The sequence below is a fragment of the Brachypodium distachyon genome, chromosome 1 (genome assembly GCF_000005505.3).
Source record: "Brachypodium distachyon strain Bd21 chromosome 1, Brachypodium_distachyon_v3.0, whole genome shotgun sequence".
Lineage (NCBI taxonomy): Eukaryota > Viridiplantae > Streptophyta > Magnoliopsida > Poales > Poaceae > Brachypodium > Brachypodium distachyon.
Genome location: NC_016131.3, coordinates 71,703,881 through 71,718,305, shown reverse-complemented (window position 1 = coordinate 71,718,305; position 14,425 = coordinate 71,703,881). Strand labels below are relative to the sequence as shown.

At 49.6% G+C, this 14,425-nt stretch overlaps 1 protein-coding gene across 1 annotated transcript; it reads right to left on the bottom strand.

Moving 5' to 3' along the window:
* Positions 1-1,344: 1,344 nt before the first annotated feature.
* On the bottom strand, positions 1,345-3,640 carry LOC100822712. Its single transcript, XM_024459207.1, has 2 exons — positions 2,180-3,640; positions 1,345-1,785 (listed from the first exon to the last, which is right to left on the bottom strand). The coding sequence occupies exons 1-2, from the start codon at positions 3,617-3,619 to the stop codon at positions 1,345-1,347; spliced, it is 1,881 nt and encodes a 626-aa protein (XP_024314975.1). The 5' UTR covers positions 3,620-3,640.
* Positions 3,641-14,425: the final 10,785 nt, after the last annotated feature.

Here is a 14,425-nt window from a genome sequence, read left to right as displayed (position 1 = left end):
TCTTTTTTTTTGCGAAGAAAATACGGTGCTTCGATCGGCCAGTATGTATGCATGATTGTGTGGACAGTGTAGCCGTGAAGTTAGTTAATCGCCAGATAGAATAACAAATTCCACGATCGATCGTAGAGGTATGTTAACTTTCCTGCAAAAAAAAAAACTTCCCGCTGAAAGGAAGTATGTTTCATGAAAGCAATAGCTGATCGAGTTGAGTATTAGTAAGTTCGTTCAAATCTCTTCGATTTCAGCTTGCAACTATATTTTTCTTCTTCTCCTGCACGCAGATTTTTTTTTTTTGAGAACTCTCCTACACGCAGATAGGATACTGCAGGAAGAAATTACGCACGATGTGCACGGTACTGTATTTTACATGGGCTGAAAAGAAAATTAAAACAGACTTGGAACGAAGGGCCTGCTTGGACGACCGTTTTCGGCCTGTTTACCGGGGCAACATTGGGGGCCCATTATTTTTCCGACCAAGGTCCAGAAACACACTTGGACGGTTGTTTCCGTAAAGGAAACCCCTCGTTTTGATCCCCGAATGATACGCCGGAAAAAAGAAAACACACCGAGGGGTTGGAAATCGATCGAGAGAACCCATGGATAGCAGGGAAATCGATCGGCGGGGAACCGGCGCGTCGACGAGTGGGCGGCTGGAACCACGCGTCGAGGGGACATCATCGATGGGAACTGCGCGTCGAGGTGACCGCACATCGAGGCGACGGCGGCGGCGGCGATGCGGAGCACTGAGGCGGCAGCGACGACGGGAATCAGCTGCACAAGGTCAGCGCAGCCACCTTCTTTCTCCGGCTCTTCTTGCCGCCGGTGTCTCGTCGGTGTCCAAACAGTTCATATACCTTGCCATCCAAACAACACTTCACAACCTCAAAGGAATACTCCGCTTGTAAAGTTGTAATCAAGGGTTTTGTGGGGGCTAGTAAAATCGAATACCTCAGGATGTGATTACTGGGTAAATATTTCCAGGATTCTCTAGCGGGGCCTTATAGAGATAAGTGACGCGCGCTTCCAACTTCACCTCGCGCTGGCCTTTGGCCTGTTCTGAATACTCCTATAACAAATGCAGAGCTGCTACTTTTCGTCCAAAATCTTACAAGACTAATATAACCATCATTTGTGTTCCTCTCAAGTCTCACCATGGCGCACATTGCCATCTACACCAAGCAATTGTTCCATATCAGCTCCAATGAGTCTAGATTCATGGAATCTCCTTCTTGGATTGCAGTGAACAACTCACTACTGTGGCATGGACATTGAGCATGCTTGTGAATGATGAATCCCAGCATAGACTAGTAGTCCAATATACCAACTAAAAGTCTAAATACACTTTCAAGCCACACTGTTGATGCCTTGGCCCATCAGTTCTTTAGCTCTTGCAACAAGAGTAGGGAGCGGTATGTTCTGCTCCAAGAACCCTGCATCACCCAAGAAAAACCTGTAGTTTTCAGCCCTTGAGCATGTACGCTCCACCATGAACAGTGCTTCCATCATCTGACATTGTTTGAAACAACTGGTGTAGTTAGGATTTCCCTCCATCATGTATATGGCGTGTTCAACTACCACCCTCCTGATTCCAGGCCATTGAGAGGTGGAAATGGCATTTGCATCAAGTACATTGACAAGCCTCCGTATAAATGTTTCCTTGATCTGGATGTGCTCTAGTTCCTGGGAAAAGTATTCAGGAAGGACATTGCATATTTGTGAACTAAGGCCAACAAGGATCTCTAGTTCTGCCCCTTCTGTATCCATATCCATTATTCCTCCCAACACCTCTAATGGAAACAGTAAGTCATGCTCATGCAAGCTGTGATAAACAAGATTTATGAACATCAATTACATTTGTACTTGCTTAGTCAAGTGGTAGTGTAGGATGATTTCCATCTATTTATTTTATTGTGTTATATACATCAATATTTTTTTACGCATGCCTTAACTTAAATTTTTCCATAAATACCATTCATATGTACGTGCAAGAAAGGTCCACAATTAGAAGAAAAAATTATTACACTTAAAGGAAATGTTGCAGGAGCATCTAAAGACAATAAGTTACCTCCTCCGTCCCATAATTCTTGTCGCTATTTTAGTTCAAATTATGGGACGGAGGGACCGAGGGAGTACTATATATCCACCTCAAATAGTGTACTTGTAATTTTTTAGGACTCACCTTTGGCAAGATTTGTGAGAGGTCTTTCAACTCTGAGCTGGTGAGCTGTGGTCGAGCATGCACACACATATTCCGCAACAGGCTTGCTGCTACATATTTGTACCTCTCACTGTGGATCATCATTGTGAGTTCCTTGATGAACACATACTCAGGTTCAGCTAACATAACCAAGCAGTTATGTGTATTCTCCATTGCCAACAATGCCAGCACTTGGCCGGTGATTTTCCGTAGCAGATGTTCTGAATTTGTACTGGAAGGTCCACCTTTGCTGATAAATGCATGCATCAACCTGCTAATGATATTTCTTATCTGTCCAATCTCTGCCCCTGTATTTCCATCCATGGCAAGGTTTCTAAGGATTTCTGCTGTTAGTTCCTTATGCTCTTGGGTACTGCAGTTATCATCCAAAATATGTGCCAGGTTGCTCAGTAGGAAGGGATGCTCTGAAATCTTTTGTCGCAGAGTTACACCAAACTTCCCTTTAGTGCCTGCAAGTCTTCTCAATAACTTCAATGAAGAACCTTTCAACAGTATTTGTTGTGCCTCATCAATATTTTTCATGTCAGTTCGGCTGCTTGTGTAGTCTACGATCTTCGAGATAAGGCCAGTTGCTCTACTGATTTCCATGTTCTCAAGGTCAAAGCTAGCAAGCTTGTCAAGAATTGACATGGCTAGTACAGGAAGGGGATCCTGGTTTGTCAATGGATTTTCCTTTGGAATAGACCAACATTTGGTTATGCACTTGCAGCATCTGAGAATATAGGAGTTTGGTTCATCCCTATTAGATGACTGACGATCGTCTGTTGGAATCAAGCAATATATTGCCATCTGTTTCCAACATTCAAGCATCATAAATTTGTGCTTGCCTTTGCCCACTCGTTGGCTCGAGGTATCTTCTTTTGCATCTGGGCTATCAATGTCCAGAAGAGGATCCATTGTTTTCAGTCGGTGACCAGTGTCTAGAAGTGAACCTATGAGTTGCATTGCCCCAGGGATAGAGACGATTCGGAGGCTATCAACAATTTCAGCCATAACCTTTGTGGCATAAGATCTGATATCTTTGTCCCCTTCATTTGTCCGACCCAACATGTTGAACAAGGAGGTCATTGTGTTCATGGAATTGGTGAGTTTTGAGATGGCTTTAGTCTTGAATGGTTCCTTTTTCAGAAGGTTGTGCAACATTTGAACCCCATGGAGTTGCATCTTGGGTGAGTCTGACTTCATAGAATCCATAGCAAACCTGATGAGACCGATCTTCTCTGGAGTAAGCATGGCCCCTCGCATGCATTTCTCGAAGGCATATGCATAGTACAAATTGACATGTTCAACTCCCATGCGACCTCTAAATTCAGCACGACAGACTAGGGATCGCCGGGGGATGAATGAAAAGACCTCGAGGATGCAGGCAGCAATGTACAATATTCCTTGAGCAAGCACCATCGCATAGAAGATATTAAGAGATGGCACAAGGTTTATCTTCGTCTCAGGTACTATTTTGCCATCATCACCAAGGTAGTTGTGGTAGTTGTTGTCTCTAAGGCGGAACAACGCAAGTCCGATGCGCAATCCGGCTACTGGAATCTGAAGGTTGCCAAACGACACTACCACTAATGCAAATACTTGGAATATGATAATCAGAACTCGATCAATATAATCAAAAGTGAAGACCAACATCACCATGGCAGCAAGCATGCACAATCTTATAATTACTCGGTGCCAAGGTAATACTTTGTGGCCTCGAGTAGAATCTACTAGTTTGACGATACGTGGGAACTGCAGCCTGCTGAGTGTCACTAGGAGCACAACCACAAGTAGTACCAGGTACATCATCAGTAGGACATTGTGTCTTTGAATCTGGGAATGAAAATCGAAGTCATATAGTAGTGCAGGACCCGTCAACAGAGACACCAGGACTGCAAACATGGGGCTCCATAATGATATTCCATGTTTTATCGGACCACATAAGACTAGTCTTGCAACTTCTACACATATATATGGGCCAATCAGAAGTAACCCTGTTAACTCTGGTATCCAAGGTGATTTGGAGGTGAGCAACCAAACCAAACAATTGGAAACACATATGATTAAGACTAGTCCATCCCAGACAAGGGACCTAAATGCACCTCTAGTGCGGAAAAACAGTTGATAATCTAGTCTGTTGTTGTCGCGGCTGAACATCCTGGAGAAGTATATACATATAAAGTTTAGGCAAACAAAAACGGTAGCATGCCATCCCATTAAACAAAAGATACCAGACATGCAAAACAAGCATTTTAAGTACAATTCTAGATGCTTTTAAAACACGGTTACTTAATACTGCCTAGGATGAAATGAAATGGAATATGAAAATATATGTTTGATTTAGTTATCTTTTTTACCCACGGTATCATATAGTAATGAGATCTAGCACCTGACATATATTTGAAAAGGCTAATGGCATATATACCTCGCAGCCTCAAGGAAAACTATGGTTGTGGCGAACCAGAAATCATTGTTAGGATGGAGCACCGTGGGGTAGCCGCCGAGCAGGACGACGGTCACCCACGTGAAGGCCAGCGTGCCGAGGGCGTTGCCCAGCTTCTCCACCAAGGTGATGAAGTGCACGAAGCTATTCAGCCACTTCTCCGGCGCCGCCGCCTTATTCTTGCCGGCTGGAGCTGCTATCTGTATGCAGTGCTCCGGGACGTCGACGGCAGCACTGTTCGCCATAGCTCCAATGCAAACTAATGACACTAATTTCGTGAAGAGAATGTCCGTTTAAACAAAGGGCACATATATTCATCCATCGCTAGCATAGCAGAAGGTTTTAGTGCTTGGACTCCGCGACCTTTCCGAGGCGTAGGCATATAACCGGCCGGCCATTCGAGTGAAAACGACGACAGCATAATCTAGACCCTCGTTCGGGATAAATCTCTAGCGTCCAAGTGGCCACATGATGGAGGCTCTGCGTCATATCAATCAGACTGAGATTTCCTGCATTGTTCTGTACTTGCTTTGTTGGCATGATTCCACTCCCTCAACGTACAAGGGAGTCCCCCCCGGGGATGAACGAAAATAACTTGCATCTACTAGCTCCTCTCGGAGAGGCAGCATTCCTCGCCCAAAGCAACAACCAACTGTACGACATACTTTAGATTTAACATCGGTGAGATCAACATCTAGACAGAGGTAGAGATTGCCCTTTGCTATATTTTAATGGTGCTGATTCATGTATTGGCAATCATCCGAAACATCACAACCATTGATTTATAAACATTTGTATATATACAGTTAACCATCTACGGTAAACCATCTAAAAAATAAATCTAACGGACCAAATCTCTACTGGATAAAATGAGTAGTATTTTTTTTTAGAAAAGTCCTTTTTCCTTTCCTCAATTTGTTGAATAGTTTGTTTCGTCCCTTAGAAAAATTTCGTACTTTTTTAGCCCTCCAACTTTCATGACTTTCTTTTCCACTGTGTCACCTTCTTCCAATTCGGCAAAGTCGCTGCCGCTGCTCTCCTTTCCATTGTCTAGCTTAAGAGGAAGCAGCAGCGTGTAGTGAAATATCAGTACCACGGTCCATTTACAACAATATCATGGATTGCCACACTTGCATAAGTTGACTTTACCCAGCGTGAGCAGGCTGTTACTAGAGGCAAGCAAAGCTAAATGGACAACTGCCGATAGCAGCTCGTGCTGTAAACAGTACATGAGGAAATGCAATGATCTGTCCACAGGAGCAAAGATTAGCCAACAGAAAAAAAAAGCTGTCTCAACTCTGCCCCTGTATCTTTTGACATAAGGATTTGTTGCTCGCTATATGAAGATGTTGTTAGTTAGTTTGGACCATTGTTGATTTCGCTGTCTCTGCTGGGGGAAGTTGGTATTCTGCATCTGATTCTGCAACTGATTCTGCTGGTTCTGAAGGCCCACCATGCCCTGTTGTTGCAAGTTCTGAAAACGACGAAAGCATAATCTAGACCCTCGTTCGGGATAAATCTCTAGCGTCCAAGTGGCCACATGATGGAGGCTCCGCGTTGTGTTAGACTATGAAATTTCATGTGTTGTTCTGTACTCGCACGTAGTTTGTGACTTTGTTATGTACTCCAACCCCAGCTCCACTACAGAAACCGATCGAGATCATTACATGGGCAAAACAAAAAAGAGCAAAGGAAAGGAGAAGTGCGTGTGAACAATGAACAATCACAGCAGGAACGGGAACAGAGCAGTGTCAGAGGTTACTGAAGGAACAGAGCACAATCTGTGTACTGTCCCTGCAATCTCTCTCAGTAATTCTTCCTTCCGGTGTTTGTTGGGCTCGCCTGACTGCCGCCAGAGCTAAAAAATAAAGCCATCTTGTCGCACCAGTGGCACCGGGATACCACCGTTGCTTGACGCGTGGGCCACCTCGCTTGCTTTCCCGAAGGACCGCACTCTGGGCAGCACTGCAGGAGCTGCCCGGCAAGTCACCAACCCCGAAGAACTAGCGGGGCTGCGGGGATCGCCCTGGAGGGCAGCAAGGGAATTCCTGCCTGGGCGCTCCCCGGGAGGCTCCTTGCCGGGAGGGGGCTCCCGGGCGCAGGCGCCCTTACAGGAGCGGGACCGAGCGGGCAGGACAGCGGCGCCACGTGGCTGCTCGGCGGACTCCTTGTGCGCAGGGTTCGTCAGGACGAAGAGTGAAGCACACGCGAGCATTTAATGCACCGACAGAAAGGGGATTCTCCGTCCAGTCAGCCTACAGTGACTAGCCGGGTGTAATTTTTAGGCGCTTAGGCCCCTAGTTGCAGGGCTACTCCTTGTGCATGTAAGCAGCACACCGAGGGGGAGCTGGACTAGCTCCCTGCTCACCATTTGTCACCCATGCACCGTGGCACCTGTGGTATCCCCTTCGGTATAAAAGGAGGACCCCCGCCAACGGTCAAAGGGTCGGGTTGGGTTCGGGTTGGTTCGTTCGGATCCACACTAGCTTTAGCCAAGAATAGCAAGTAGCACTTAGCTAGAAAGAGAGAGCACCCGGGGACTCCCCCCTGGCACCTTGTAAACCCTTGTTCACTAGTTAGTAGAAAGGCTTAGAAGCAGGACGTAGGGTTTTACACCGCAGCGTGGCCCGAACCTGGGTAAAAACGTTCTCGTGTTCTTTGTGCTTTCATGCCTCGCATTGGCCTCGTCGGCAATCACCGAAGCGATCCCCGTCGCCCTCTGCCAAACCTAAAGGAGGTGCTTGCTCATCCCCGGTGTCCGAGCCCCGTGCTACGATAATCTGGCGCACCAGGTAGGGAGCACGTGAGGAGAGCTCGCCGGTGACCGCCGGTGCCGTCGACTACAACTGCATCGGCTCCATCTTCCCCGACAGCCGAACCGGCCATCATGCCCCCCAAGCGGGCTGGTGACTCGAGGATCGACCCGCGTGGCGCCCCGGCGGCGCGCACGCGGTCGCACGACGTGCAGCGCACGTCGCAGGATCAGGGCGATCCTGAGCCTGCCCGGGTGCAGCAGCCGCAGTCGCAGCTGCCACCACCACCCCCTCGGCCGTCGGCGGACAACCGGCTGAGGGGGCCGGCGGCTCCTAGCGCCGGAGCCAGTCGCGCGAGCGGCCACAATGCCGCACGCGCCGGGCAGCGAGCACTCTCGTGGGCTGACGACCCGCAGCCACAGTTGCGCCAGGAACACGGCGCGTCGTGTGCGACGACTACCGATTCGCGCCCTACTCACCCGAGGGCGCCGGGGGACAGGGTGGAGGGCAGCCGCTCCGAGAACCGGCAGCGTCCCGCTCAAATCCCGGCGGAGGCAATCATCGCCGCGCGTGTCATGGTGCGCTACGAGCCGCCGTAGGGCACGCCGGCGCACGAGGCATGGAGTGCGGAGCTGGAGGCGCTCCTTGCGCTCGCCGCCCAGCAGCCGCAAGGCGAGGGCGCCCTGGCTGGCTCAAGCCGCAGGCAGAACCCGGGATGTGGAGACGCGGCCCGTGCCTCGGGGCAGGGAGAAAACCCTCCCCCGCAGGGAGGGCAAGGAGGCGGGGATCCTGAGGGGTCATCGGATTCGTCACCAACCGTCACACGGGGTGATGCGCGCGGCGTCCTGAACGCCCGCCAACAGGAGGATCTCCGCCAGCGCCTAGAGCACCAGCGCTGGCGCGAGGCAGAGCACCGGCGCTGGCGCGAGGCAGAGCACCGGCGCTGGCGCGAGGCAGAGCACCGGCGCTGGCGCGAGGCAGAGCACCGGCGCTGGCGCGAGGCAGAGCGCCAGCGCCCGGAGGAGCAGGAGGATGCTCCCATGGGCACCGAGGACGGCTGCACCGCGTTCACCCGCGAGCTGCGCCGGGTAACATGGCCCCGCAAGTTTCGAGCGCCGGCGCTTGGGACGTACGACGGGACTATGAACCCGAAGGATTTTCTCCTAACCTACACGTTGGGGATGCACGCCATCAGCGCCGACGACAAGGTCAGGGCTAACTGGTTCTCGATGGTCCTCAAGGGATCAGTGAGAACGTGGCTGCTCAACCTGCCTGCCGGGTCCATAGCCACCTGGGCGGACCTGCACGAGCAGTTCGTGAGCGCGTTCCAGCGCGGCTACAAACGCCCGGGAACCATGTCGGAGCTACACACCGTGGTGCAGAAGTCGGGAGAGACGTTGCGAAGCTTCGTCAACTACTTTTTCAGCCTTTCCTACTCCATCCCGGAGGCGGAGGCCGCCGCCATCGTTAACACCTTCACCATCAACGTCCGCGACCCCAAGATGCGGGAGAAGCTGAGCACTCACCCTGTGCATTTGGTTTTTCGGTTCGGTTCGGTTCGGTTAATACGGTTTTTCGGTTAATACGGTTTGTATAATTCGGTTTAATACGGTTACGTATAAAAATACGGTTCGGTTTCGGTTATAACCATTTGATTTCGGTTTGGTTTCGGTTATAACCCAATTAACCAAAGTTGACGCGAATTTTTGAGCGACACATAAATTTTTGGCATGACCTATACTAAAATTACCACAAATGGACAAGTCATAATTCATAACACAAATACACAATTCAGTTCAAGGCTTCAAGCACACACAGCCACACACATAGTTCACTAGTTCAGCACCCAGCCGACAGCCACACACACAGACATAGTTCAGCACAGTAGTCAGTAGCACACAGCCACACTCAGTTCATAATAAAGGTTACATGGAGCAGCAGCAGCAGTCACCCAGCCGGTCACCCTAGATGGCCAGATCAGTCTAGAGAGATTATGTCATTGCCATCAACTTGGAGGCATCCAAGTTCTACAATTACACAGAAAAAAAAGACAAATTGTACGAAAAGTTACATGATCAACAAAATAATGAAAATACACAACCGTTTATTTTAGTACCTTCCTCTAGTTTGGTCAACTCCGCAAGATTAGCTTCAATGTTGATACACTTACGGCACAACAATCTTGCGTACATATCAAGGCTTGGAGTGTCATTGGTGTCAAAGAGCTTCTAAAGTCATCTAGAATACACCCACTAGTACTGAAAGCTGATTCAGAAGCAACCGTTGAGATTGGTATTGCTAGTATGTCACGGGCCAATTTTGAAAGGACCGAAAAGCGAGCGGAATTAGCCTTCCGCCAAGAAAGAATGTCAAAAATCAGAAGATAGCTCCTCTGTATCCTCCGCTAAGTACTTGTCTAATTCAGTTCTGGTATTTGTACTAGAATCTCTATTACCAACTCGCATTCTCTTGTTGTACCGTGATCTCATAAGAGAATTTTCAGATGCATTTACACTAGCTTGAGATTGTGATATTGATTCACTAGCACTAGCAGTAGCAGTACCATATATTGCTTTGTATTCTTCAAACAAAGAGACAAATTCTTTGTGTGATACTGCCGTACGTGTCTTCAATTAGGCCCCTAAAGAAATGAGATTCCTTGGTCCTTGCATCAATAATTAAGAGAATCAAACTGAAGTTAGAGCCTTAGAGGGCATTAAGAACAGCAGATATATAGATATTGACAAAAGAGGTAACAATTTAATACCTAGGATCAAGGATGGTAGCAATGAATATATACTTGTTCATCTTCTCCGGATCACCCCAATACTTCTCATACTTATCTTTCATCTTGGTAGCCATGTTTTTAAAGATTATATCATCACCATAGATCACACGATCACTCCATTCACCCAACAGAAAATTCACAGCAGCAATCTCTTCCAAGAAGGTATTTGCTGTAATGTACTTGGTGCCAGAAACCTTATTCGTGAGATCATAGAAGTGTTGAAGGAATTCTTTAAACTCACGAATATACACTCAATCATCATAAGTTGGAGGACCCCGCTCGTCAGGAGCACCACTACCAGCCTTAGGTCCTGGACCAAACTTTTCTAACTCAGTTTTGTAGTTGGGATCATGAAGTGCATATTGCTCAAATGCCCTCTCAAATTTCTCAGCGGTGTTTAGCATTACAAATGTAGAGTTCCATCTAGTGGACACATCAACATTAAGCAAACATTTGCTGTCTACCTTACTGAGTTCAACACACTTCTTAAATACTTTCAGCCTCATTGGGGAGGCTCTCACATACTTGATAGCATTTCTAATTCTGTTTACAGGATGGCACATTATCTTTAGCCCATCTTGGACCACAAGATTAACAATATGTGCCACACACCTCATGTGAAGATGCTGACCTCTTGCAACAGTACAACCCCTATTGGTCAAAGACCTCTTCATGTAGGCTAAGCAAGTGTCATTAGAGCTTGCATTATCTACGATAATAGTGCAGACTCTATCAATACCCCAGTCAATCAGCAGTTTATCTAATGCTTTCCCAATTTCATCCCCTTTGTGTCCATCTACCAAGACAAAGCTAAGATTTTTTTTCTTAAGCCTCCACTTTGAATCAATGTAATGTGCAGTAAGAACCATGAAGCTTTGCTGTTTTTTTTATGTCCATGTATCAGTGGTGAGGCAAACAGTTTGATGAGAATCCCTGAAATATTTTCTAAGCTTAGTTTTCTCAGCTTCATAGAGTGCAATGATATCTCTATACATTGTTGTCCTAGATGGGACAACAAACCTAGGGCAAGCTTTCGACATGAAGTGCCTAAAACCTTCTTTTTCTGCAAATATGAATGGCAGCTCATCCACCACTATCATGCGAGCAAATGCTTCCCTAACCTCTTTCTCATTATATTGCCAAGGAACCAAAGAAGCAGAATTACCATCAGGACTAACTTGGAAGTTAAGCTCAGTTTGGTTGCGAAGTGACTTCACATGATTTTTTGGCAACTCTTGAAATGGTTATTTAAAGTAGCCGTACCAGCATTTGTGGAGTTGCAGCCCAGTTCTTTATTGCAGTACTTGCAGTTAGCATGATCTGGATTATCTTCCTGAACTTTGAAGTGCTTCCATATCTTCGGCCTCTTGATCCTTGCTTTCGTGACAGCCTTACTCTCAGGTGTAACATCAGGTGCAGGTTGAGAAGCTCCATTGCTTGCATCAGTACCAGTGGCACCGGCACTATGTGGTATGTTGTTAGTCTCGGACATCTGAAAAAACACAAAAATGTACATGCTTGTGGTCAAGTGTCCACTCTCAGTCTTATGCAAATTAGATCCTAAACATTAAACAAGAAAGGAAGAGATTACATTGCAAGATTCAACCGATTCCGTCTTGCTTGCACAGGTTCCACGCTGCCCAGTTGCCGCGCCTGGCTAGGACTCGGCGGCGCCTCCCGGTCGCCGCGTCTGGCGCTGGGGCTGGTGGCGGCGGCTCGGTGGGAGAGAGGGAGTGGACTGGGCCACTGGGTGCTTGGGTTTGGTGGCGGGCGGCGGTGGCTCGTTGGGAGAGAGAGAGAGGGAGTGGACAAGCGCAGGAGTGCAAAAATTTCATCAAGCAAGAAGTGGACAAACTCAAAGCTGTGGGAACTATAAGGGAAGTACCGTACCCCACTTGGTTAGCCAATCCTGTAGTAGTACCCAAGGGGGAGGATAAACTTCGCATGTGTGTGGATTTTACTGATCTAAACCGAGCGTGTCCTAAAGATCCTTTTCCTGTACCTCGCATTGATCAAATAGTAGATTCCACTGCCGGTTGTGATTTGCTGTGTTTTTTGTATGCTTTTTCTGGCTACCATCAAATTAAGATGGCAGCTGAAGACGAAGAAAAAACGGCGTTCATCACCCCGGTTGGCTGCTACTGCTACACGTGCATGCCTTTCGGGTTGAAGAATGCAGACTCAACATTCCAGCGTGCATTGCACGAGTGTTTGGGGCCCCAGCTAGGCCGGAATGTAGAGGCCTAGATGGACGACATCATCATCAAATCAAGCGCGGGGACTCGTTGATTGATGACCTGCGGGAGACGTTTGATAACCTCTGCAGGATCAAGCTCAAGTTGAACCCTGAGAAATGCACCTTTGGTGTGGACTCGGGTCAGCTTCTGGATTTCTTGGTTTCGCACAGGGGGATTCAAGCCAATCCAAAGAGGATAGAGGTTATCGAGAAAATGGAGGCTCCCCGCAAGGTGAAGGACGTTCAACGCCTCAACGGCTGCATTGCCGCGCTGGGGCGCTTCATCTCGAGGCTGGGCGAACGCGCCCTGCCCTTCTTCAAGGTGATGAAGAAGAAGGGCCCGATCGATTGGACCCTCGAGGCTGAGGTGGCATTCCAGGATCTCAAGCAGTACCTGAAGTCACTGCCCATCCTCGTCACCCCCAAGCCGGGCGAGCCGCTGCTACTCTACCTAGCGGCGACTGACCAAGTGGTCAGCTCGGTGCTGGTTGCCGAGAGGGAAGAAGACCACCCGGGGGCTGAGGTTGCGGGGCAGGGGGCGGAGTGGCCCTCGGCAACTGCCTCGGACCCATGGATCGCCGCTGAGCCCGCGGCATCAGCACCGCGCAAGCGGCTCGTGCCGCACCCTGTGTACATCGTCAGCACGGTGCTGCGCGACGCCCGCACGCGATACCCACAAGTGCAGAAGCTCTTGCTGGGGATTCTGCTTGCATCACGCAAGCTGCGCCATTACTTCTAGGCGCACCGCGTCACGGTGGTGTCGGGGTTCTGCCTCGAGCGGGCCCTCACCAACCGTGAAACCACCGGAAGGGTGGCCGAGTGGAGGATGGAGTTGTCAGAGTTCGATCTGCACTTCACCAACACGAAGAGCATCAAGAGTGTGGCTATGGCCGATTTCGTTGCGGAGTGGACTTCGACGGGTATAGAAGAAGAGGAGCCGGAGACCAGCCTGCCCGGCAAGCTGGACGAAGGCCACTGGGTCCTGTACTTCGACGGTGCGTTCAGCCTGCAGGGGGCTGGCGCCGGGGTCGTCATCGAGTCGCCCACGGGCGATCAGCTGAAGTTCGCCATTCAGCTCGACTTCCCCAACTCCACCAACAACACGGCCGAGTATGAAGGGCTGCTCGCCGGGTTGCGGGCGGCGGTCGCCCTGGATATCAAGCGCATGGTTGTTCGCAGGGACTCCCAACTCGTGATCAACCAGGTTAACAAGGACTACGACTGCCCGCTGATGGCAGCGTACGTGGATGAGGTCCGCAAGCTGGAACGCAAGTTTAAGGGCCTGCGATTCGAGCACGTCAAGTGCGGGGATAACTTCGCGGCTGACGAGCTGTCAAAATTGGCAGCAGAGCGCCGGAGGGTTCCGGCGGGGGTGTTCTGGCACAGACAGACTGCGCCTTCGGTTGCCCCCAAGCCGGCTGCCGGGGAAGCCCCTCCGGCAACCGAAGGAAACCCCACAACGGCGGAGGTCCATGCCGCTGATGTAGCGGCATGCATGAGCAGGGAAACCCTGCCTTGGGCGATGGATATCGCCCACTACCTGAAGGGGAAAGCCCTCTCGGAAGATGACCGTGCTGCAGAACGCGTAGCCCGGCAAGCCAAGATGACGCCCTGGTGCACGGGGACCTCTTCCGGAGACGTGCAAATGGAGTGAAGCTCCTCTGCGTGCCCCAAGACGAAGGGTGCACGCTTCTGGAAGAGATACACCGAGGCACATGTTCCCACCATGTGGCCTCCCGGGCTCTGGCTGGCAAGGCTTTCCGGCACGGCTTCTACTGGCCTACGGCACTAGCCGATGTTGAGCAGCTAGTCAAGACATGCAAGGCGTGCCAGTTCCATGCAAAGAAGAGTAATTAGTCGGCGCAGGCCCTGCAAGTCATTCCATCCTCCTGGCCGTTTGCAGTCTGGGGGCTGGACATCGTCGGCAAGTTGCCAAGGGCGGCTGGCGGCTACGAGTACTTGCTCATGGCCATCGACAAGTTCTCCAAGTGGGTGGAAGTGGAGC